At 46.1% G+C, this 25,697-nt stretch overlaps 2 protein-coding genes across 14 annotated transcripts in view; both read left to right on the top strand.

Moving 5' to 3' along the window:
* The first annotated feature begins 411 nt into the window (after positions 1 to 411).
* PIGV (phosphatidylinositol glycan anchor biosynthesis class V) lies at positions 412 to 16,222 on the top strand. 7 transcript variants are annotated; one of them, XM_029619251.1, is made up of 6 exons: positions 412 to 1,556; positions 4,073 to 4,136; positions 4,931 to 5,216; positions 8,588 to 8,733; positions 12,947 to 14,104; positions 15,364 to 16,222. In XM_029619251.1, exons 4-6 carry the CDS (start codon positions 8,650 to 8,652, stop codon positions 15,643 to 15,645), a joined length of 1,524 nt encoding a protein of 507 aa, XP_029475111.1. In that variant the 5' UTR covers positions 412 to 1,556; positions 4,073 to 4,136; positions 4,931 to 5,216; positions 8,588 to 8,649; the 3' UTR covers positions 15,646 to 16,222. The 7 variants fall into 7 exon arrangements, with proteins under 7 accessions (XP_029475111.1, XP_029475109.1, XP_029475106.1 ...); XM_029619249.1 differs by having other exon boundaries at positions 4,864 to 5,216; XM_029619253.1 differs by lacking the exon at positions 412 to 1,556 and adding an exon at positions 1,759 to 2,041 and having other exon boundaries at positions 4,864 to 5,216.
* Positions 16,223 to 23,120: 6,898 nt separating this feature from the next.
* ZDHHC18 (zinc finger DHHC-type containing 18) overlaps positions 23,121 to 25,697 on the top strand; it is a 52,766-nt gene continuing 50,189 nt past the window's right edge. For 5 of the 7 annotated variants that reach the window (XR_003859149.1, XR_003859150.1, XM_029619258.1 and 2 more), the window contains exon 1: positions 23,122 to 23,431. Coding sequence is in view for 5 of the 7 variants with exons in the window: in XM_029619258.1 (XP_029475118.1) it covers positions 23,223 to 23,431 (209 nt within the window). In the remaining 2 variants the exon portion in view is untranslated. Of the gene's footprint in view, positions 23,432 to 25,697 lie in introns of all 7 variants that reach the window. The other 2 variants (XM_029619256.1, XM_029619260.1) reach the window with 2 other exon arrangements.

Below are 25,697 nucleotides of genomic sequence, written 5' to 3'. Positions count from 1 at the left end.
TTCCCCCCCCCCCCCCCTCCCTCCCAAGCTCCAGGACCCTTATTAATCTATCTTACAAATGCAGGGTCTTATCTCTAACCTTTTGAGGTCTAAAGACTTTGTAGTTTATTGTTGGATTTCACCATGCACCTGCTTGCTTGTAGGATTCAACCAGTAAAAGCAGCTTCACTGGCTATCTGACTATCTGCACCTCTCCTGATTTGGGCCAGAGCCTCCAGAATTCTGAACAAATTGCCAGGACCCTGGCCTAACACCTGAAAACTCTGGGTGCCCTGCTACAGAAGGCCAGAATCAAAAACAGCTGAAGGAGGAGTGGCAGCAGCCATGCTGCAGGAGGATAAAGAGAAGTGTGGGGCTGTGCAACCAAGAGCAAGACAGGCAGGGACAAGGCCAGTGCAGCTGAAGATTGGAGCTACTGGCCACTGCTGGAGACCAGACCAGCAGGTCTGAAGATTTGAGATGTGCAGGTGGGTGGGGTGGGTGAGAGAGGGAGTATACTCCCTTGTGCATATATGAAAAAAGGAGTGCTTCTATCAGTGTGGATGGAGGTAGGAGGTGAAAATTTGTAAATCTTAGAATTTCTGGAAATTGAATATTCCCAGCTACGGAGAGCACAAGATTTTTTTTTAGCTGTGTTAATTATTGGATATTGTCTACCATATACCAAAAGAGTAAATTTAAAGTTTTTAATTATTGGATCTTCTATTTATTACAGGTATTGAAATATTCATTTTTTTTTAGTATGATTTTATATTTTTGTTCTTCGCAGGAATGGTAATGGTTTTTGTTTCATATACCCTGTCTGGCTTCTGGTGGTTTTTGTTTGTACATTTATTTATAGTGGTGGGTGATTAGAATAGAATAAAAAAATTCTCAGCTATGTAAAGTATTTTTTTTTTAATTATTTTTTTGTGTCATGTGAAATATTGTATGGAGGTGTGGGAAATATTTTAATGCAGTTTCAACAACCTTGTTATATTGTAACTTTTTGCTTCCTCTGCACTGGTTAAAAAGAACAAAGTTATTGCACCCCAGCATGATATGATTGTATCATGAATGCTGGTATAGAAAAGCTTTAAATAAATAAATATTTCCCTGTGCCTTTAGGTGTAGGATTTTCTGTTCTGTAGCTGTTTGGAAACCTTTATTTAGTTAGCAGGCTTTTATGGTTTTTTTGTTGTAGGGGGTGCTTATGCTCCTATATATAGGGTCTGGCTTCTTGTAGGTTCCAGTTCAGTTTTTGTCTGTACATTGCTCGGGTATCTGTATTCTGTATTTTAATGCAGGTCTGTCTGGGACCAGCCTGTAGCAGATTGAGGCGAGGTAAGCGTAGGAGGCAGATAGGCGATGGGTTGGTTTTGAAAAACAATCTCCAGGCCCAATCTTTGCCTGTGGAGTGTAGCCCCTCCCCCACGCGGAACGAGGAATTACAAAAGCAGGCAGCGCCGCCGGAGAGCGGGCCCGGCAGGGAAAATGAAACGAGCCGAGTGGGCCGAAGCTGTAGCCGGAATAGGAAGTGGAGTACTTGTCGCGTCGAAATGAGGAGCCAGCTGCAGGTACACGTGTAATGAAGGTGCAGGCGTGGGCTGTACGAAAAAGGGAGCTGCGTGAGTGGCTATGATAGAGTGTGCGTATGGGAGAGAGTGCAGGGCTGTGAGAATGAGCACGTATGGGGGTGAGTGAACGTGTGCTTGTGCGAGAGAGGGTTTGGGTGCAGGCTGCTGCTGCGCCCGCCGAAAGCAATACTTCCTCGTTTACTTAGTACTCAAGCTTACTGCAGGAGCAGAGAGGGGGAGACGGATTCAGCACGCGCCCCCACCTCCCAATCCGCTTAAGAGACGCGTTCACTCCGTCAGCAGAAGCCCACGAACGCGCCGCTCTCAGTCGCAGCTCGTGCATTCGCCAGACCTTCGCCACGCCCAGCTGCGGGCACTAGGAAGGCGGCAAATCTTCCCCGGGTTTCATGGCGCAGGCGCTCCACGCGCCCGCCGGATGTGCTTTCTCCGGGCGGAAGCGACCCTTGCCGGAAGTGTGTGGAGCGGTTAGTGGGCCGCGTGCCCCCTGCTGAAGCTGGGCGCCGCATAATATTCTATCTAATAAAACCTAGCTGTAACAGGATAGAGTGCAATAGAGCACACTATGAGAAAATGGTTAAAAAAAAAGAAAAAGTACTGAATGGCTGCAAGAGCAAGGATAATTGGTGATTTATACTATTAACGCTATAAATCAATTCGCATACACGCTTGCCATCTGCCATACACCCTGATAAGGTTAATGCCGGGGTTGCGGCTTTGTCTCTATATAAAAGCAGTTTGTAGATATAGTGGGACAAAACCGGAACTGGGTCAGTTTTGGTGATGATTTGACTCAGGTGGCGGCAATCCCGGTAGAGATGGCTGATACCTTTTATTAGACTAATGAATTTTAAAAATATAAATTTTCTGGGTTATTAAAGGCATTGATGTTTTTTTGCATGGGGAGGAAACTTCAGAAGTCCCACAGTTATTTAAAAAGGCAAAAGTATTACTTGCATAGTGTTGTCTAGTCAACTTCATCGCTGCACTTTTAACAAATTTGGTATTATCATGCTACTACTTTATTAGTTGCCATGAGGCTGCTAATAATATAGCAACTGAATGTAGAGGAGGATGATAACATATCAGTTTATTGTTCTTCGTGGTGGACTTGTATTGCAGTGATAGGAAGAGATACTCTCTGCTGCTATCTTACCCGTAACACCTTACCCTGCTGGTCTTGAGGGTTAGTGATGTGCTGCAGAGAGGGTCCTAGATTTTTGTTAAACTGTTTTATGCAAGTGTTTCATTACATGGAACAGAGCTGGCAACAATTCAGTGAAAAGATATTTATAGCACATTATTTCACTTTTGGATGACCGGGCATGGCATGGTAGAAGAGAGGGAGGATCATAACTTAGGGTGTCAAGAGAGGACTCCTGAAATCACTGCAAAGAGCTTAACAATTGTCACTTATTAAATTTTGTTAAATACAAATTGCATATAGTTATTTATTGACTTCTATATGAATCATCAGACCACTGAACAGTTTGCAACACACTTCTTTGCCTTTAAACTGTCAAGATAATGCCAGGGATTTCCAATTCTCAAAAACCACAAACCAGCCTGGATATCTCCAATGGATATGCATAAGATAGCTTTGCATGTGCTCCCTGTTTGCAAATATGTGCATATTCATTATGAATATTCTGAAAACCTGACCAGTTTATGGCTCTGAAGGACAAGTTGGCCAGCCCAAATAGAGCTCATCATCTTTTGCAATAGCAGGGGTTCAGGACTCAAAGCTGGGCTATTAAAATTAAAGAGATTGGAAGCCATTTTGTACCAAGCACACTAGGGACTTACTGTACATGCAGGTAGTAATTACAAAATTAAACAATAAGTATTGGTGATAAATGGAAAGGTAGCTTTTCTCTGGGAATGTTTATTTTCATTTTGATTGACTTGGCTGATAGCTCCTGAAAAGCATAATGGATCCACCCTACAAGGGCAGAAAATCCCCATGAGAGATTTCCATTTAGTACCACATATGTATCATACACACCCAAGAGCTTTTTCAATGGATGGGACACAGTGTAAAAAAGCCATTTATCTCCTGAGATTTATGTTTCTAGCTACTCAAGTAAACAAGATATAGGAGTGAGGCTAATGTATCCGTAAACTGGGTATGTGTAGGTGTGAGTTTTGTGGATTTCTGAATATGCAAGACGGGTGAGGTTTGTGTTGGCTGCGGAATGTGCCAGATACGTAAGTGAAGCATATGTGTTCACCAGATGCAAGTCAAACAGCGCTATTGAAATAAGTAATCTACAATAACTTATGCAGTTAGCAATTTGTTTATAGGTAGGGAAGATGGCATATTTGTGTTTAGGGAATGTTCTGCCTTGCTGTCAACATTTTTTTCTGTTTTGTGGTTGGAGATAGAATTAGCAGGCCTCAAGAGTTTGATAATGCTCATATGCAAGAGACAGGCTGCAGAATCATGCTGTGCTGCCAGTTTTGAAAATATAGCTTACTCTTTTTGGCTTATATTGTAGAAACATCAGATTGGCATTTTGAATATCAGAAACTGAAAGAAGCATCACTTGGAGTGAGAGAAAGGTACGTTTATTTGACTATTTTAGTTGAAAAGGAAGTTGCACCTGCAGTGCTGTTAAGATGATACTACCACTAATATTTAAGAATTGAGTCATAAGTTTCAGATAAGTTCTTTTTAATATTATTTTGCTTAGGTTACTGCGTCATAAGCTTTGAAAATGAATGTCTCGTCATTAATATTCGAGGTTAGTGGAGGGTAGGTGTTTTTACTTGTCGGGCATGTTTTTGAAATCCTGAGCTGCATACAGAGTAGGAACGTGTATTAATTTCAGCCATTTCGGTGGTATATGCATACCTCACTGACCTTCTAGTATATGTGAAAAAGATAGTATGCGTGTATCTCATACACGCTTGCTATCTGTTTTTTCGCATGTACTAGAAAGTTGGCATGTGCATGTGAGAGGATTAGCACAGGGGGCTTGTGTGCATGTGTGTGAGGGGGGGATTCACTGTCAGCTGGGGAGAGGAGAGGGGATCTTGGATTCCATCTCTCATCTTCCTCTCCAGTATCGCATCCCCAGGCCCCAGGCATGGAGTTCCCTTCCCTGCACTGATCACTAAGATTCCTTGTCCTCCACCTCCAGAAATTTAAAGAACAAAATAAATTATTCAGATACACAAGCGATGTCAGAAAACAACTTAATTTTTATAAAGTAAAATCATATTGAATTTTATTTCATATGCAAATATGTTGCCAAATTGCCACCGAATATTCTGCTTCCTGCTACAGAATCTATCCTTGAGCTGCCTCAGGAAACCAGGGGCCGTGACCAAACCTTCCTACAAACTTCTTTTAGATGCAGAGCCTGAAACAGATGTCATTCTCTGCAGAGGGAACCTCTTCCTGTCCATAACACAGCCGGAACCAGAATGATCTGTGTGTTTGCCTCCTTCTTTCCCTTGTGTAATGAAGAGAGCACCATGACAACGCATGACTTTTCACCAATGTGCGAAGTGCATTTCTTACATCTGACGAGGAGTGGGTTTTCAACCTAGAAAGGAGATGTTCTCTTTTGTTTGCTCCAGCTTTGGCTATTGCAGCAAAGCAATAACTGGAAAACACATTTTAAATGCCCAAAAGAGGTAAAAAAAAAAAAAAAAAAGCTTAGGGAAGGCTGGCATCGTGTTCGGGATGTAATTTAGTTTTTTGGCACAGTGGCAGGAGAAACCATTACAGTGTGCGTTTCACATTTGGTTCACTACTGTTAAAAGTAAAAAAAACCAAACCCCAAACCCTCAGTTCTGCCATTGCAGAATTTGTTCTTAAAATGCCAGTGGCCTGAAATCTTTCAGTAAGGCGACATGCTTTGTGCATTATTCTGTACTTCCCTGCCCTCTCCGTGCAATTTCAGATGTATTGATTATATCCTAGAACTGCAGCCCTAGAAATAGTTTCACATATGCATTGAGTAGAAAGATTGTTTTACCAGGCTTTTCCATGTCTGATTGGCTGAAGACAGGGATTGCCCCACCCCTCTCGCATTCATTCTGTGTAGAGTGAGCAGAGAGCTCCCCCTGGGGCTGAACAGCCAGTACTACTCTTCAGGTGCTCTGGCCTTTCACTTGGTTCCCCGGCTGTAGAAGTTGCGAGAAGGGGAATGGAAGGAAGACTGATATTGACACCTACAATACAATAAAATCAACTTTTTATTTCTTTTTACACAGAGACCCAGACATTGGAGGGGAAAAAAAAAGAGTCAAAGGGGCTGATGTTATAACGTGTGCTCAGCATGGAGTTTTACCGACAAAAGATATGTGCATAACAGCGCCCTGTCATGCAAATCTCATACTTATGGCATTCATTATTCCTCCCCCCAATGCAGAGAGGTGCACTGGCTTGACTCATGTTCTGTTAAGGCTGGAAACTTTACTCCTGGTCAGCTGTGGTGTAGAGTTTCTGGTGCTAGTATTAGTGAGGGGCTGATCAGGAGTTTTGGTGTTGGGGATCTGCAGTCTGGATCCATGCACAAAGTGATTTTTGCATATAAATCTTCCTTTCCTCTTGCTTTCTCCATTAAACATTTTTAAAATGCCTCCCTGTTCAGGGTTCAGACCTTGCACACTGGCATTCTGCCCAGGGTCTCTGACCTGGGTGGCTAATCTCACTGAGGTGTACACTGGGGGCTACCTGAGGGGCTTATCACCTGCGGGCACACAGGACTACCTCGGGGGTTTGCCCAATATAAACACACACAATTACTGGGATTATACCTGGGGGCTTGAACCCAGGAGCGTATTCCCTACACAAACTTTGATTCAGTACATCACGGTTCCAGGTACATAGAAAAATTAGTTTTTGAGCAATAGGAGTATAGAATAAATAAAATCAGATCGCACAGAGGTAGTAATGGTAGATAATGACAATTGCTACATAGATATAAAAAGCTTACATGTTTCCAAAGGATCAGCCTGTGCTATCACATCCAGAAGCGCGCTCTCGCTCTCTCTGGTTGTTATTTCTCCTAAAATGCTTGGGAAAAGCAGCGATGTTCCCTCCCTCTGAGTTCTTATCAATTTCAGGCACAGCTGCGTGGCCTTCACTCTCTCTCAGGCTTTAGTATAAGTTAATCGCTTGCTTTCCCATCATAGACCTACTGGAATAACTAAAATAAACAGATTCTTGCCTTTTCATAAGCATTTCACAGTGCAAAACAGTAAATAGGAATTCACTAGAGGGGACCTGTGGCCTTCAAACTAGTCTGTGTCTGGGTGAGAATTCTGAATCCATACAGCCTCTCCTCTGCAAACATCCTCAGCCAAAGTAACAAAAAATGACTCCATCACCCCTCGTCCTCTCCCTCCTTCCAGATATTCACCTTCTCCTTCCCTGCAACTCTAAAAGAACAGACTAATCCTCTCTTGGATAGGAGGGTGCTGGAAATCTTCCTTTTTGTGAGAAAGCTGCCTACAAAGTGTGTGTATGAGGGAAAGAGCAGCCCGCAGGGGTTTCAGCCCGGTGTCCCCTTACTTCCTCTCCCACAGTCCCTGTCCCCAAGCTCTGCTTTTCCCTTTCCTGCCTCATGATTTGTGTGCACAGAACAAGCACAATTCATGTTTGTGCACACAAAAGACTTTTATGCACACAAAACAATGATTTCTCCTTGTCTCGAGACTCCGTTTATCCCTCCAAGTTAAAATGTGCACTCTGCCTATGGAAAAGGCTGAGCGCATATTTTGACTCAGGTTTGTGGTCACATTTTTGTATCTGTGTGCCTTTTAAACTCCCGATACTGCATCGGGAGTTAAATGTTTTTTAGCACCTACAATTAGAAACTGTGTGCTGAATTTCAACATACAGCTTATACATAGACCCCAAAATGTACATAAAAGATAATATTTAATGTGAAGAATTAATGAAGGAAGGAATCTTTTAGATGCCAATCTAATAGTGTAAGATTGCTGTGGAAGGCAGAAAATTGAAGGGTGTATTCTGAGAGCGGTGCAGGCAGTAGTGGGTGAGAGCGCAGCAAACGCTTAGTGCTCACTCCCCCAGAGGGCAAATAGTCTGATCTGTTTTAGAGGAGCAAGACTGCTCACTGGAAGGCCTCACGTCTGAAAAGGTACAGTGAGCCTTATGCATACCGTGACAAAACTGGAAATGCATTAGCCAGGCAGCGACATAAGTTCAAATTAAGGGCCACCAATAGAGGGCGGGAGGGTCCAGTTCAGAAGAAATGGGAGCCCCCTGCACTGGGGAATTTACACGCCTGGTGCAACAGGAAGCAGGGGGTGGGCCTACAATCCAAAGCAAAGGGAGCTTAATTGGATCTTCCCAGCTGCGCAGGGCCCCTTGGACTCTTTTTTTTTTTTTTTTTTTTAAATTTGGGATACAATTAGTTTGACCCACCCAAGCTGATGAATCAGTTTATTGCCAGAAAGGTTTTTGAAGTCCTAAGCGGTGGGGGGGGGTGGATCACGCCCATGGTGCTGAACCAGGAGCTCCAGGGCATAAGAATGTCGCATACACATTCCACCTCTCTCTAAGTCTGCCCCTCATCACCGAGCATTGTCAGTCAGTACAGTTTGCTATTCAGTATTGAAATCATTAAATGTTGCTAATAAACATCTGGTAAGATGCTCCATACTGGATAAACGAACCCTCGGCTCTCTTTTGAGTCCATAGCTGTTCAGTAAATAACACCCGGCGTCTCAAGGTTTCGGCTGCTCCTGCACCGCTGGATTGCTTTGGCTGCTTCCAGTTCCAGAGCTGCTGTCTGCATCCCTGGTAAATGCAGGGTTTTTTATCGAGCAAAGCTGGGTGCACCTCACAGACCTGCTGCTGCCGCCGGAACAGAAGCCAGATACTTATTTTTTGCTGGGTGTCCCCGTTCTTTCCCCCCCCCCCCCCCCCCAGCTTCAGCCTGGTTTCGGAGATTAGTAAGCTGCCTGTAAACTTTGTGCAAGAGCAGAGCCCCAGCCTGAGATCTCCCTTTCCTCTTCTCTGTTTCTTTCAGGGCTGGGATCCTGAAGAGGTTCCTGGGTAGATGACAGCAGGGATGTGAAGGGGGGGACGACAATGTTGCCGGAGCTGCGGGACCCCTTCCTGCTGGAGGTGCTCAGGTTTGCGCTGAGGAGCCGCTGCCTGACCCTGCTACTGCAGGTGAGACAGAACCACACGTGCGGGTCGTGTCGCGCTCCCCCCTCCCCAAGCAATGCAGCACACCACGCTGCAGCCAGACAGTTCTATGGGATTTCGGAAGAAACATGACAGTGAGCTGAGCAACACACACCAAAAAAAGAACAGTGAAATGCAGAGCCTTCTTGCAGCACCCACAGAATAGAAATCATTTAAAAGCAACAACTGGTAAGAAGTTTCTGAGCTGAAGTTTCACTTAATAGATGAAACAAACTGTGAGTGAGACTTGTTCCTTGGACTAATTGTTCATTTGTGACTCTTTCCAGAGTTCGGCTCCCTTCATTAAGTTGGGTTTAGATTTAAATTACTTTCCGTTTGCAAATCCAGCCTCAAGGCAAACGACAGTTCAGGTCCTACAATTTCCTACCATGTAGCAGATGGACTCAGGACCAATGGGTATCGTGTGCTCCTGATAGAAGTTGGAGAAGGATCAGATTTCAATCTGACGTCAGCCCTAGTACATATACCCCTGCAGGAAGTGCAGCTGTTCAGTATTTTCTGTCTCCATAGCATTTAGGGACTCTATGCAGGCTAGTACAGCGTTAGAGTAATTGTAACAAGGAAAACCAAAATAAGAAATCTTACCTCTACAGACGAGCCCCGCTCTCCTGCGGTGACACCCATTGGGTCCCTTCCCCAGTTGAGAATTCCCGATGTGATTTCTGCAATCCCTCGGAGGTAAGCCTCGGACCGGTGGCCGACCCTCGGCAAGGACCTAGCCCCCAACATCGGGTGAGGCTGAGAGGCAGCGGGTGCAATCTCGAGCACGGCGGTGAAGGTATTTTCCCTTCACCACCAGAGTCAAAATTCTACTGAAGAACCTCAGGTGGGTGGTCAACACAAACAAGAGATGTCTGCAGCCCTCCCAATCTGGGGAATACCTGGGAGTCCGGTTCGACACCAGACAAGACAAGGTCATTCTGACTCTTACAAGGAGGACAAAACTGATGAACCGATTGCGAAACCTGTTAAGCAGTCTTCGCCCCAAGGTGTGGGACTACCTCCAAGTCCTCGGTCTTATGACATCCACACTGGAAGTGGTCCCATGGGCAAGAGCTCACATGCGCCCCCCCCCCCACAGCGTTCCCTACTGTCACGATGGAATCCGATGTCCCAGAATTACTCCATTTGCCTCCAGCTCCTGGAGGAAGTTCGAACCCAGCTACAATGGTGGCTAAAAGAAGACCATCTGAGCAAGGGAGTAAAGCTATCCCCGCCAACCTGGATCCTGCTCACCACACATGTGAGCCTACGAGGGTGGGGAGCCCACTGCCAGGAACTGACCGCCCAGGGGCAATGGGACAAGGAAGAGTCGGGATGGAACATCAACCGACTGGAAGCACGGGCAATCAGGCTAGCCTGCCTACGATTCAATCACAGTCTCTGGGGCGAATCGGTCAAAGTCATGTTGGACAACGCCACAACAGTGGCCTACATCAACCGCCAGTTAGGAACCAGAAGCCAACAGGTGTCCCTGGAAATAGAACCCAACTTCTTCAGTCGCAGATGGGAACCACAATCCCAAGGGATCGATGCTCTCGTCCAGACCTGGCCACAGGAAATCCTCCAATGTGCCTTCCCACCGTGGCTGCTACTGGGCGGAATCATCCGCAAGATAGAACACCACAGGGGAACAGTACTTCTAGTGGCCCCAGACTGGCCAAGAAGACCGTGGTACGCAGACATGCGAAGACTACTGACAGGGAGCCCTCTCCCTCTCCCTCCTCACAGGGATCTGCTTCAACTCTATTCTCTCTTACGGTCTGACCATTGAGAGGACACGCCTGAGGAAGAGCAGATACTCTGGGGAGGGGGTGGGCGGTGATTGACACTGTGCTCCGAGCACGCAAGTTTTCCACGTCTCTAACCTACATACGAATATGGAGAATATTCAAAGCCTGGTGTGAAGACCGCGACATCCTCCCGCGGACAGTCCAGATTCCGGAATTCCTGCAGAACGGCTTACAGAAGGGGTTGTGTCTCAACTCCATCAAGGTGCAGGTGACCGCGTTGGCCTGCTCGCTAAGGTGGGGGGCGGAAGCCTAGCCTCTCACCCAGACTTCTCCCGCTTCCTGAAATGGGTCAAACAGATCCGACCACCCCTAAAGTGGCCGGTACCTTTATGGAATCTCAATCTAGTCCTAGACTTCCTAGCAAGAGCCTCCTTCAGACCCACCCGCGGTCTGTCCCTCCGACTACTAACATTGAAGACTGCATTTCTAGTGGCAGTCTGTTCGGCCCGTCGCATCTCCGAGCTTCAAGCACTGTCCTGTCGAAAACCCTTCCTCAGGTTCACACCGGGATCCATACAGCTACGCATGGTCCTCTCCTTCCTCCCAAAAGTGGTTTCTCACTTCCATCTAAACCAAACCATCTCGCTGCCATCGCCAGACAAGCACAAGGACTCAGAAGAATCTCGCCGCCTTCGCCATCTTAACGTCTGCAGACTCCTAGTTCGATATCTGGAAAGGTCGGAATCCATACGAAAGATGGACCATCTGTTCATCCTTCACAGCAGGAAGAAATAAGGGGAAGTGGCCTCGCGAGCAACCATAGCCCGCTGGATCAAAGAAATCATCAAGGTGGCCTACGTAGAGGCAGGCAAGCCTCCACCTCTACAAGTCAAGGCCCATTCCACTAGAGCCCAGGCAGTGTCCTGGGCTCTAGTGGAATGGGTCCTGTCACCCGCCGAGATCTGTCGGGTGGCGACATGGTCCTCCATTCATACCTTCTCTGGGTTCTACCATCTGGATGTTCAGGCCCGGGAGGACACAGCATTCGCAAGGGCAGTACTAAGTGGGCCACGGGCAGCCTCCCATCGGGTTCGGGAGTAGCTTTTATACATCCCATTGGTCCTGAGTCCATCTGCTACACGCTAGGAAATGGAGAAATTACTTACCAGATAATTTCGTTTTCCTTAGTGTAGACAGATGGACTCAGCATCCCGCCCACGGCTGCCGACAATCACGGAAACCTCAGGTGACAATTCCCCGAGAGCAAGACAAACATGGGTAAGCCAAGCTTCCCTCTAACTAGGACACCCATACCTACCGGGCGTCGGCATTTCTTGGTTGAAGTGCACTGGCGGTCTCCAGCTATATCCACATCAACCAGTTCAAGTTAACCAAGTTATTCAGTCATTGCTTTTCGAGGAGAATACTGAAGAGCAGAGCTTCCTGCAGGGTTAATATGTACTAGGGCTGACGTCAGATTGAAATCTGATCCGTCTCCAACTGCTAGCAGGAGTACACGATACCCATTGGTCCTGAGTCCATCTGTCTACACTAAGGAGAATTAAATTATCAGGTAAGTAATTTCTCCGGTATTCCCCTGTCTCCAGAGGGTTTGCAATCTAAGTTGCACCCGAGTCTAGAGAGAGGGTGTAGTGACTTGCCCAAGGTCACGAGAGACATCAGTGGGAGAAGCAGGATTGAACCTGCTGAGGACCTGGCTTCCTTGGTCCTCAGCCTGCTGCTCTAGCCACTGAGTACTCCTCTGCTCCGGTAGCGCAGCATACCTTTGGTAGGAAAATCAGTAGATCGCTCACCTTAAATTAATTGATCGTCTTCTGGGCTTTAATCATATGATGACACTTGACCAGTAAACTAGGAGATTGTAAGGAAAGGTCTCCGCAGTCGTGACATTGCAGATCTCACATCCCCTTAACCACCTGGGTGCCTAAAATTCAGAAAAGCCCCCCCCCCCCCCCCCCCCCAAAAAAAAAGAATATATAAAACATTAAACTAAAAGATAAACAAAATACACAAAAAAAGAAAAAAATAATTTAAAAATAGCAAAAATGACAAGAGTAAAAAAAAAAAAAAAAAGGCAAGAAAAAACATGGTAAAACGTTTCTCTGTCTTCTAAACACATTTTGACTGGTATTTAAATTGTATGGATATATTTCCACTCCTGCCCCTGCTCTTAACTTGCATCAGTTGTGACATGGAGCTTGGGCAGGAAAGGGGTTTAAAACAGAACTTGGTGGTTTTGACATGGAGCAGAAGGGCCCTCACTGACTTGAAGTCACAGGTTCTGACCTGTGGCATCAGAGCACAGCTGAGGGATGTGAGAGCCACGCCGGGACGGCCACCGTTCCGTGCCTTGCTGCTCTTGTTTGGTCTTTGCTGCAGTGCTGGCATTTGCTATTCTTAACTGTGAGTGGATTTCTTTGTAGGCACTGTTTAATCTCCTGATCCCGGATCACGCCGCGGATGCCTTCCATCCTCCCCGCTTGTCCGTGCCCGGGCGCGGTGACCTGTTAGTGGAGCTGCTGCTGGGGGGCCTGACCCGCTGGGATGCAGAGCACTTTCTGTTCATCGCTGAACACGGCTACCTGTACGAGCACAACCTGGCCTTCTTCCCTGTGTTCCCGCTGTGCGTGCGGGCGGCTGCCGAGCTCGTCCTGGGGCCCTTGCAGGGGCTTCTGTGCCTCCGCAGCGGCTTGATCCTCGCGGCAGCGCTGCTGAACGCCACCTTCTCTGCTCTGGCGGCTGCGGCCCTCTATCGCCTGGGCTGCGCGGTGCTGCAGTGCCGCAGGAGAGCCTTCCTCGCCTCCCTGCTCTTCTGCCTTACGCCTGCCAATGTCTTCATGGCTGCCGGCTACTCCGAAAGCTTATTTGCCTTCCTGGCCTTCAGTGGCATGTGGCAGTTGGAGAAGGGGTGGCGTGTGGCTAGTTGCCTGCTCTTCTCGTTGGCCACAGGGGTGCGCTCCAATGGGATCATCAATATCGGGTTTCTCCTCCACTCCCAATGTAAACACCTCATCCTTGGACTCCACTCATACCTGAGCTCCTCAGCCAGGCTACCTCAGCTGGTGGGACACCTACTCGGCTCCATATCCTCTGTGCTTTCGGGGACGTTTGCACTTGCTCTGCCTTTTGCTCTGTTCCAGTACTATGCCTATCTGACTTTCTGTGGTGCCGATGCTAGCCTGAAGCAAGCTCTCCCGGAGCCCTTGTTGCAGCTGGCCTTGGATAAGGGGTACCGAGTTGCAGATGGAGATTTGCCTAGCTGGTGTTTTCAAAGGTACCCTATAGCCTACACCTATATCCAGGATGCGTACTGGAACGTGGGGCTCCTGAGGTACTTCAGCCCCCGGCAGGCTCCTAACTTCCTGCTGGCCTTGCCGGTTGTCGCACTGACCTCGTGGGCCACCTGGGTGTACGTGGCTGCAGACCCCTGGTTTTGTCTGAAGCTTGGTTTGCAGAGGCGGAAGGCACTAAACACGGCGTCGGACAAGATTGTGAGCGGGTTCCACAGTTCCAGGGTCTTTGTATATGTGATCCACGCCTTGGTGCTCCTGCTGTTCGGACTTCTCTGTATGCATGTGCAGGTAAGGAGTTATTTAGGAGTTGCAGGGGGTGCCCCAATCAAAGCGGTCAGCATACACACCCCCAGTCACTGGTTATTTTGACAGAAAGGGCCACAGATTGGAACAAGCCAGCACAGTGGCATCTAGAGGTGCTACCGAACTGGAGACTGAGCAAGTGAGATTGTAGGGGCTGTTGAGTGGGGAGTGGGAATGTCGTGCTGGCAGAGTAGTTTTAGGTGGTCTCTGAACACCGGCAGTTGGTTTTTAGGGGGCTCTTGAGCTGAGCTGTAGGACAAGTGATTTTTAGATCTCCCTAGACGTTCTAGGATTGAGGTGGTATTTTTAAGCCAACCTGTGAACTAGTACAGAATGATTTTTGATCTCTCTTATTTTTCCTTTATGTTAAAATTACTGACTGCACAGTGCTGATAAGTGGGCTGGAAGTTTTTCTTTCGCAGATACCCTGCGAGAAATCCTATGTGGGGTTTTTCCATATGATTTTGATTTGATTTATTGATTTCTTAACTTGCCTCTACAAATTACGATGCAGGTACAAATAAAACATACAAACAGAGCAGCATATAAAATAGTATACGACCAGAGCTAACAAATGACAGCCAGGGATTTACCTAATCTAAAAAATAACATGCTCGTTAAATAAAATGAAATAGGGAGACCACATATAAACAAAAAGCAGGACTCTGCCTGCAGGAAGCTTTTAACCTGTGCAGAAACCTGATAAACAAAGGCATGGATTGAGGATTCCTGCTGAACTGTGTCTGTGGAAGAAAGGAGATTGCCCCCCCCCCCGGTGCTGCTTCAGAAATAGCAAGGACAGGCCAGCCCCGTGCTGGACCTGTGCACTTCCCTGCAGAAGGACCCAAGTTCAGTGTCCCTGGGCCAGCCAGAGCCCGGAGATGCTGAGGAGGGACATTTCTCTCGGCCAGCGCTCAGGGCTAACGCCTACTGGCCGGACTCAGAGTGCACGTGCACCAGGTTCTGGAGGGAGCTGTGGTCTGATGCCCCTAGCCAAGTGCTGTCACTGCAGCGGCTGGGTTAGATGCAGGGTTATAGAATTGTATGCTGGGAGTGGTGGGGGGTCCTGGGAAGTTGTGAAGGAAGGCTTATGGCATCATAGCCTAATAAAGCTGGAAACCGGAAGGAGCAGGAGAAAACATCTAGGGACACCCCCCCCTCCCCCCCAAAAAAAGAAAAGAATCAAATAGCAAGGTTGAATCTCTTCTCTGTGACTGATATTTGACTTATTCTGGGATCTCCAGGTTCTCACCAGATTCCTGGGTTCATCCTCCCCTCTCCTCTACTGGTTCTCCGCCCACTTGCTTCAGGACAACGACCCGGCACTGTGGAATAGAGGGGCTCCAGGAACCTCTGATCCCCGCCAACCTGCACGATCTGGGAAGGGATATTCTGCAAACCCCCTGCTGAACTCGCTGCTGCGCTGGAGAACGTGCCCGGCCATCACCAAGTGCATTCTGGGATACTTCCTCTCCTACTGGCTGCTGGGACTTATCCTCCACTGCAACTTCCTGCCATGGACGTGACCAGAGTTCTGGGAGCTGTTCCTCGTATTGCCTCGTTAATAATAAAATACAAGCAAATATAAACGAGAGGTATTGAGGGCTTTGAACTGAAACTCATCTTAAATGTGCTTTGACAGGTTCTTGTGGTCTTACTCATTGTACCATGACTTAAGCCTTCTACCGGGATGGAGGTGAAGTGTGGCTTAAACAGCAGTGTATGAGGTCCAGGGCAGAATGTGAGGAAGATCCAGGAAGGAGAGCGCGGAAAGGGGACTGATAGAATTATAGCGAGTCAGATGCTTGTTGCTCCCAGATGGACAGATGAAGCTCCAGTTAGAGACAGACTGACATCTTCAGATGATATGAGGATTTCTGAAGCAAAGTTTGTAAGGGAATTCCTAGGCTGGGCCCTCAGCACCGATTCTACTGGATATTAAGACAGCATTTTGGAGTGGTCAGCCATCAAGTCACTTGACTGACAACATCCCCATTTCTTATACAACAAACCATGCAACACTGCAAGGCAGGGGTAATATTTTTCCTTACTGTTAATATAGAAAACATCTACTTATTTCATTTCCACTTACTGGATTGTAGATAGTTCAGCATCCTTTCTTTCAGCAGCGTCTCCATTTAATTTCCCACCACCGAGGTCAGGCTAACCGGCCTATACTTTCCAGCCTCCTCTCTACTCCCACTGTTATGAAGTGAGACCACAGCCGCTCTTTTCCAATCTCGCAGCACCACTCCCGTTTCCAGGGATCTATTGAACAGGAGAACATCTCTGAGCTCCCTCAGTATCCTGGGATGAACCTCATCAGGCCCCATGGACTTCTCCATGTTCAGTTTTCCTAGCTCCTCCCTTCCATACTCTTCTGTAAAAGGAGTTGTGTCTAACCCATTCCCTTCTACGGTCTTGTCAACCAGCATCGGTCCTTCTCCAGGGTCTTCTTTAGTGAACACCGAACTGAAGAAGTTTAATATTTCCGCCATGTCCTTGTCTGTCTCCACACATTGCTCTGTCACCTTCCAGGGCCCAGTTTGCTAAGGCAGGGTCTCCCCCCTCCCATGTCACGGTTGTGACCGGTGTCTCCTCTGCATAGGAAAGGGAAGAGGATTCTTGGTTTGTACAGGAGGAAGGGCTAGGGGCTGCTGGGGGATTTAGCAGTGAAGGAAGAACCATTACAGTTGATACAGTAATAGTAATTAGACTAAGGTAACATTTTTTTGTTTCACTCCAAGCTGTCTTAAGGTTGGAACACTGGGCCCTGGTCCCCTAGACCAGTGGTTCTCAACCCATTCCTTGGGCCACATCTAGCCAGTCTGGTTTTTAGGATATCCACAGTGAATGTGCATGAGAGAGATTTGCATGCACTGTGTCCATTATATACAAATCTGCCTCATGCATATTCATTGTGGAGATCCTGAAAACCCGACTGGCTAGGAGTGAGTTGAAAACCTCTGCCTTAGAGGGGGCCTTTTGCCATGTTATATCCATTGTCGTTTTGAAAAAATGTCATGAGGTAGAAACACCCACTGGGCTGCTAAAATACATCTTCTCTTAATCAATTGCCTGCCTGCTAGCTGTACAGAACACTGTAACATGTAGTTGTAAGCAGATACAAAAATATTTTAAGGGGGCAGAACACCCAAATAAAGTTTAGTTACTTTTCTGTTCTACTATTTTTAAATGAAAAATAGTATTGTGCCCAGATGAACTTTAAAACAGCACCATCTCAGTGGAAAAACAAGAGACTTGCCCTGAAACACTGAAGGATACTTTATCGAGATGTGCCTGTTTGTAAGTGCTGATTAAATAAAAAAGCAGACAGAGAGACGATGCTGCAATGTAAGCTCATAAGCCAGCAGTCGGGGACCAGCCAAGGTCCAGAGGTCAGAAAGACCCCACCCTTAGAGGAGCAGTCTGAGACTGAGAAAACACTGTTACAACAGCTTCGCGTACGGACGTGCCAGTTCTCCCACCCCAAGAAATGGAGAGGGAGGAAAAGACGCTCCACCCACCGAGTGATTATGCATGAGCTTTTGCATACTTATCAGCTGAAAAATATAAGATGGGGACAAATGAGAAAAAAAGCAGATCCTAAGAGTGACTCGGAAAGGAAGAGCACATGGGAGTCTGAAGCAGACCAGCACCCCCTGCTGTCGAGGAGGGAGAAGACTAGGTGTGGCCAAGAGCCAGGGGCAGGAGACCGGAGAGAGGAGACACTCTCTGCTCAGGTGCAGCGAATGACATGGAGGCAGAGATGGTGAGGAGCCGAGAGCAAGCCCCAGAAGCTAGTCTCTTTCCCACATCGCAGCCCTGTAACTCTGCCAAAACCCGTCCCAGACTCAAGTCTCGCCTGCCCACCCTCTCCAGCCGGAGCCTGCTTCAGTGGTAAACAGGGGAGATCACCTGAAGCTGTACCAGGGGTAAGAAAGAAGTTAGCCATCAGTTTTAATATTAAGCAGGCTAAGGTTTATGGCATGTTTGTTACCACCCATGATACAGAACTTTCTTTAGGGAAAATTGGTGCTTAATGGCCAGGATGTTAGAGACAGGAATTGTTTTTATTTTCTAAATGCTGTATCTTGCCAAATCTGATAAATAAAAGTCTATTTCTGAGGAGAATACAAGTTGTCTTTTCCTGACTTAGAGTCATGAAGTAAGGAGGGAGGGCAATTGGAACACAGGTCCCTGCACCCCTAATCTTGCTGCCATCGCTATCCTTGGCAGCAAACAGAAATAGATCTACCTTTTGGGATCTGCTGGTACCTGTGACCCAGACACTGCTGGAGGTAGGATGCTGGGCTTGACGGAGCTTGGTCTGACCCAGAATGACATTTCCTATAGGAAAATTGGTTCTTACCTGCTAAGTTTCGTTCCTGTAATACAGCAGATCATTCCAGACCAGTGGGTTGAGTATCCCTACCAGCAGATGGAGTCAGAACAAAACCTTTGGACACTGCCACCTGCAGTCCCTCAGTATCGGCAAGTACCCAAGCCCTTGAAACTAAACTTCAACCAAGGGCGACCTGGCCCCAAAGGTTGGATCCCTCCCAACTAACCAGAAGTCTAGGTCGCCCGAAACCAACGAAACATACACCGGTAAGCCACCAGCCCTGCTGTTTAATAGAAATCCAATCATTCCTTCAGAATACTAAAAGCTCCACAGACTGTCTTTCGGACTCAGAACGGGGTGGGCCTCTGGAATGATCTGCTGTATTGCAGGAATGAAAGTTAGCAGGTAACCAATTTTCCTTTCCTGTACATACTCAGATCATTCCAGACCAGTGGGATGTACCCAAGCCACCTTATACTGGGCAGGCCTCTGAAAGACCCGCTCGCAGAACATTCTCACCAAAGGACACCTCCTCCTGCGTCCTCACATCCAAAGGATAAAACTTGGTGAAAGTGTGAAGGGAAGACCAGATAGCCGCCCTACAAATCTGCAAAGAAAGAAGTTGAGACTCCACCCAGGAGGTCGCCCATGCCCTTATGGAGTGGGCTCTCAGCCCCACAGGAGCCTGCTTTCCTTTAGGAATGAATGTGGAAGCGATAATTTCCTGAATCCATCTAGAAATGGTAGCATTTGATGCTTTGTCTCCCTTCTTGGCCCCAGCAAATAAGACAAAGAGACGGTCTGACCGTCGAAAAGTATTAGAAACCTCCAGATAGCGGAGAAGGATGCGCCGCACATCCAACAAATGCAGCTCCCTCTCCCGGGAGGAATCACAGGACCAGTTCAGAAAAGCTGGAAGTTCCACCATCTGACTGACATGGAAAGAAGAGACCACCTTGGGCACGATGGAAGGAACTGTTTGCAAGGATACCCTGTCCCGGTAAATTCACTTTTTTTTTTTAAAACTAAACACTAGACTGCAGGTTTGCATCTCTACCATCTGCTGCAGTCAGAGAGATACTGAGGGACTGCAGGTGGCACTCTCTCTTATGTAGCAGTGTCCAAAGTTTTTGTTCTCTGACTCCATCTGCTGGTAGGGATACACAACCCATTGGTCTGGAATGATTTGAGTATGTACAGGAAAGTTTTTTATTTAAAAGAGTTGTTATTCACACAATCCAAAGGTAAGAAGTTGCCATACTGGGTCAGGCCAAGGATCCATCAAGCCCAGCATCCTGTTTCCAACAGAAGCCAATCCAGGTCCCAAGTACTGGCAAATACCCAAACACTAAGTAGATCCCATGCTACTGATGCCAGTAATAGCAGTGGCTATTCCCTAAGTCAACTTGATGGACTTCTCCTCCAAGAACTTATCCAAACTTTTTTTAAACCCAGCTACATTAACTGCCGTAACCACATCCTCTGGCAACAAATTCCAGAGTTTAATTGTGTGTTGAATGGAAAAGAATGTTCTCCAATTTGTTTTAACTGTGCTACTTTTTAACTTCATGCAGCACCCGTCTAGTCCTTCTATTATCCTAAAGAGTAAATAACCAATTCACATTTACCTGTTCTAGTTCTCTCATGATTTTGTAGACCTCTATCATATCCCCCCCTCAGCTGTCTCCTCCAAGCTGAACAACTCTAAACTCTTTAGCCTTTCTTTATAGGGGAGCCATTCCATCCCCTTTATCATTTTGGTCGCCCTTCTGTGTACCATTTCCAGTGCAACTATAACTTTTTGAGATGCGGCGACCAGAATTGTATACAGTACTCAAGGTACGGTCCCACCATGGAGCAATAGAGAGGCATTATGACATTTTCCGTTTTATTCACCATTCCCTTTCTAATAATGTCTAACATTCTGTTTGCTTTATTGACTGTTGCAGCACACTGAGCCGACGATTTCAATGTGATGGGTTATTTTCCCCATATGCATCACCTTGCACTTGTCCACATTAAATTTCATCTGCCATTTGGATGCCCGGTCTTCCAGTCTCTCAAAGTCCTTATGCAACTTATCACAATCCGCTTGTGATTTAACTACTCTGAATAATTTTGTATTATCTGTGAGGTACAGGCAAACATATTTAAAACTGACATATATGACAACAATGGTATACCAACACTGAAGAAATACACTTTCCTAATGCAATATTACATCCTAACTCACAAAGGAAACTGTTACTATACGTTTCAATCCTTTATTCATATTTTACTTATACAAAATTTGTTTATACAAAACAATATAATACTCCCCCTTATCTTCAAAAACACCCACATTCCCAAAAATCACATGCACATATAGTAGCAATCTTTAAAGAAGGATTTTGTGAACGAGTACTTTTTGTACTGTGAAAAGATAAAAAAAATTGTAAGAATAATAGCATATGTTGTATACATTTATGTTGTAAGTAGTGTATTTCAGATTACCCCTGAGGAAGCTTGGTACGAGCAAAACAAATAGGATCCTATATTGTGGGTATTGGGCATTGGAGTTTTAATTGGTATGAATGGAATAGTGTGCATGTGATTTTTGGGAATGTGGGTGTTTTAGAAGATATGGGGGAGTATTATATTGTTTTGTATAAACATTTTGTATAAGTAAAATATGAATAAAGGATTGAAAAGTATAGTAACAGTTTCCTTTGTGTGTTAGGATGATATATGACAACAAAACATGACAAAAAATAGCTGATAGCTTGCTATTTGATGCTATCTCATGGTGTTTCAGCCATTGAGAACACAGACTTTTTGCCATTAATAAACTGATGAATTAATTAACTATGACAAATGCTTGTTTTAGCAATTTCTTAAATGTATGTACACACAGTTTATTACCCAGCTCATGCAGAAATCAATTCCATCAAATTGAGCCTGCAGCCGAAAAGGTACGCTTGTGTGTGTGAGGGGATGTCCAAGATTATGACCATTTAATGTAAGTGCTCGTGCTGGTCTATACATTTTTTTAAATTTACTAATGCATGGTGGAGTAGCTTGGCTTAGGATTATATGGACAAGCAGGAGTGTCTTAAATTCAGTTCTCTGTTGTATCTTGTCTGATCACTGTAATGTGCTCTTTGATTCTTTGTAGTCAGGCTGTGGAATTTTGAAGAGCCCTTAAGGTGATTTTTGGCATTCTGATAGAGAGTTGCAATAATGTGAGCCTTTCAGAGAAGCACCTGCGAAACAGCCTGGAAATCATAATGTGTTTTCTGTTGTGTAGTAAGTGCTGGATGTGAGCTCCTCTGAAGGACTGGTGCAAGGGTATTAGGTGCCCTAGGTGAAACCACCTGCCTTCTCCTCCCCCAGGTCCTGACCTCATTCACTCACACTTAAGTTCCTTGTCTCATTCATACTCTCACCCTTACACAGGCTCCCTCTCTGTCTCTTTCACTAACACCATTGCTCTCTTATGCACGCTCATGACCTGCCCAGACTCTGCTTCGCTCAGCCGGGTATGGGTTGGGCTCCACTTATAGCCCTACATGGCTGCTCTCGGCCGCTCCCTAATGGCTGGTGCCCTAGGTGACTGCCTAGCTCACCTATTCAGACACGACGGCCCTGCTTCTCTGCCGTTGGTAGCCTATGGGTGTGGACGTAAAAGACTTACAAGGAGCCACAAGTGTAAAAAAAAAAAAAGAAATCTAAGATATTAAAGAGTTCAAAGCAAGACTGCCAGCCAGCTGTCTATAAATAGATTTTAAACTTGTGGCAACACTGGTGCATTATAAACTTCTAAATAATAATAATCAGCTTCAGATAATTTTAGTGGCATGATATTAATATTTGATGCTAACGTTAAAATAGCCTTAAAAAGGTAGTCAGTCTTATTTCTATTTTAAGACTGCTATTTGCCCTTTTTAGTACTTCAAAGCAGATTACAATCAGGTATTTCCCTATCCTGCGATGGCTTATAATCTAGGGACTTGAACTTTGGTCTTGTGAGTGGTAGCCTTCTGCTCTAACCACTAGGCTATTCCTTATGATCAGCTTGTTAGAACTGTGCTCCCTTTTTACCCTGCGTGGTGATGCAATGAGCCTTCCCGGGAAGGCCGAGGCTCCTACGACCTGGCTTAGAACAGAAGTTGCCATACTGGGTTAGACCAAGAGTCCATCCAGCCCAGCATCCTGTTTCTAACAGTGGCCAATTCAGGATACAAGTACCCAAACATTAAATAGATCCCATGCTACTAATGCCGGTGATAGGCAGTGACTATTTTCCTAAAGAGCAGTTTATGGACTTTGGGGATCTCTGCATGCATCGCTTTAGTAGCAGTGAGCGCACCCACCTATCACATTTCATGGAAATTAGTACAGGCCTAGGAGCTGTTTTCTAGCCCCCGGCACACGGAAAAACAGAAGAGTACGATGACAAGAGGCATCTGCCATCGATGAATCTTGGCCCAAAATATTGATCAATTTCAGTACAACCGCCAGCAGATCGGAATGAGCCCCCTAAGTTGTAGAGCAGCCGGACAGGCTGAGGTCTGCAGGGCTCAGTGCCGCAGCGCTGCAGTTCGCCCGGCGGCCTGCGGTGTCGCTGCAGCGGGAGGCCTGGCGCCCTTTCCCCTGAAAGGAGCCGCGCTTGGCCCGGGGGCGGGGGACATGAAACTTTACGCCGGCGACGGGCGCCGGGCGAACGGGTAGGGCTGCGCCGAGAGGCCCGGGCCGCGGCCTGCTGGGACGGGGCGAGGCATGAAGGCCGCCTGCGAGTACCGGCAAATCATCCCCGGGGCTCCTGCTCAGGCCCCCGCTCCGCGCCGGACACGCAGGAAGTGGGAGGTTTTCCCGGGCCGGAACCGCTTCTTCTGCGACGGGCGGCTGATGCTGGCGCGCCAGACCGGGGTCTTCCTGCTGACGCTCGGCCTCATCTTCGCCACCACCTGCCTCTTCTTTGTCTTCGAGTGAGTCCCGGGGGGGGGCTGAAGGTTTTAGTGGGATTTGTGGGGACGGTACTGGGCAATGAATGAGGGGCTCGGTGAGGTTTTACGTGGATTTGCAGGGGGTGGCACCTCAGGGGGGGGCAGTAAATATTGTAAATCTTCATGCTTGGGAGTTGTAAGAGTTCCTTTGCAAGTTGGTAAAATATAACTTTCTTTGACTTCTTGTTTAATTGGAAACGAATGGTATTGTTCCGATCCTGCCCCACAGGGTTTAGCCATAGAGTTAACTTGTGGGGCAGGATCGGAGCAATACCATTCATTTTGAATTAAAAAAAACAAATCAATTTGCAAACGAAGTGTTAGACCCTTGTTGTCTCGATCCATACTCTCATTCCTGAAGCTAGTACTGCCCTAGCTAAGAAAGGGGATATTAAAATGAGCTCCATGCTTATAAAGAGGCAGACTTTCTTTGTGATGGATTATGATTTCTTATTTAAAAACATAGAAAACAACTCTTATTAAAATCAAGAAGTCCAGCTATTCTGAAGCTCTGCATTCCCTCTGTGCTGTTTGTTATGGACAATTTCAGTGTATTTCAGATGTCATTGTAGCGGTTGAGCCTTTTTAAGGGGCAAGTTATTTACACCTCTGACGCTTAGCTGCTCCCTGTGTGCTTTTTTCATCGCCTCTACTTCTGACATTGAATTGACGAACTTGGCTGCAATTTGTAGTGAGCTTTTCAGTCTTTAGTTATAAAATAACCTTTGCAGATAGCATTGGCTCTCTACTATGTGGTTGTGGTGATTTGATTTCACATTCAGGACAGGGATAGGGATGAAAGCGTTCTCGCCACCTCTCTGATCTGTCCTTGCTCTGGCCTTGTAGGTACTATGAGGAGTCTGCAAACCTCACCTCTTACACTGCAACTTCTGATGCTAAAATTGTTCTCTTCCAGGGATGGTCCTTTTAAACTTATTCATCTCTGAGAGAGCTTTGCTAAGAATTCATTATGAAAGCTGCTCTGAATGTTTATCAGAAATAATTTGCATGTGAAATAAGAAAATCTAACAAACATTTCTTTTCTATCTGTCGAACCTACAAACAGCATAAAACAGATCACACACAAAACATCAAACAATCTTAGCTCAGACATACAATCATTACATAGAACATAGAAATAACGACAGAAAAGGACCAAATGGTCCATCCAGTCTATCCAGCAAGCTTATGGTAGTATCTGCTGTGCTGTGTAGGTTACCCCCATGATCATTGGTCTCCCAGACCATAAAAGTCATGGCCCTCGTTGGTTGCTGTTTGAATCCAATTCCCCCTTATGCCTTGCTGTTGAAGCAGAGATCAATGTTGGAGTTGCATCAAAGTATCAGGCTTATTGGTTAAGGTTAGTAACTGCCGCATCAGCAAGTTACTTCGATATTTGTTTCCCCATTGGTTGCTTTTCAAATCCAATTCCCCTTTTCCTGCTGACATTGAAGCAGAGAGCCATGATGGAGTTCCATCAAGAGTATGAAAGCATATTGGTTAAGGGTAGTAACAGTTACCAACAGCGTGTTTTAGCCACATCCTTGGTGTTGCATTTGTCTTAAGGTTATAACCGGTACTCAATCATTGTTATAACCCCAGAATCTGGGTAAGATTGGATGACCTCTTAAGGTCTTTTCTGGCCGTATCTCCCCTGACTCCAAGCAGGATCCATTGTACTTAACCCACCTGTTTGACTATTGTGCTATTAAAAGACAGGTCTGTTCCACTGAATACATTCAGATTTTCCAACCCAAGAGGCTAATTTTTCATATGTTTTCTGTACCTTTGCTGTAGCAGGGGATTTACCTTGGTATATTTTTCTGTGATTATAAATACAGAAACTTTACCTGTCATAGTTACTCTGATATTCTTGTTCTTATAAGACTATGATTAGACCAGAGTGTTACATTGTTTCCTGTTAAATTTTTAAATTTCTAACTTGTTCACTGTACCGCTACATGGCAAAATTGAAGTTAAATGTAAACCGGTATGATTTGTATCTCTACAAGAATGTCGGTATAGAAAAAAATAAAAATAAATAAATATTGTTGGTATTTCTGGCACATACTTTGTTGAAGGGACAAGTGGACAATGAATGGCAAGAAGCCTCTGAATTTGGAATGAAAAAGAGTGGGCCACACAGACTGTTTTCTACAGAGCCTTGTGTCCTCTGCTGCAAATAATTTTGGAATGAATAGATTATCATGGATGCCTGTTTAGCATATTTTTCTAATATTATTCAGGT

Source organism: Rhinatrema bivittatum, chromosome 11 (assembly GCF_901001135.1).
Source record: "Rhinatrema bivittatum chromosome 11, aRhiBiv1.1, whole genome shotgun sequence".
In the NCBI taxonomy this organism is placed as follows: Eukaryota; Metazoa; Chordata; class Amphibia; order Gymnophiona; family Rhinatrematidae; genus Rhinatrema; species Rhinatrema bivittatum.
Note: the sequence above shows the minus strand (reverse complement) of the source record. Positions and strands in the feature narration are given on the sequence as shown.

Excerpts from the sequence above, each read along its gene's own strand:
- PIGV (XM_029619246.1), top strand. The coding sequence starts at position 8,650 with ATGTTGCCGGAGCTGCGGGACCCCTTCCTGCTGGAGGTGCTCAGGTTT. Across the intron at positions 8,734-12,946 it reads GCCTGACCCTGCTACTGCAG|GCACTGTTTAATCTCCTGAT; the intron begins GTGAGACAGAAC and ends ATTTCTTTGTAG. Across the intron at positions 14,105-15,363 it reads TTCTCTGTATGCATGTGCAG|GTTCTCACCAGATTCCTGGG; the intron begins GTAAGGAGTTAT and ends TGGGATCTCCAG.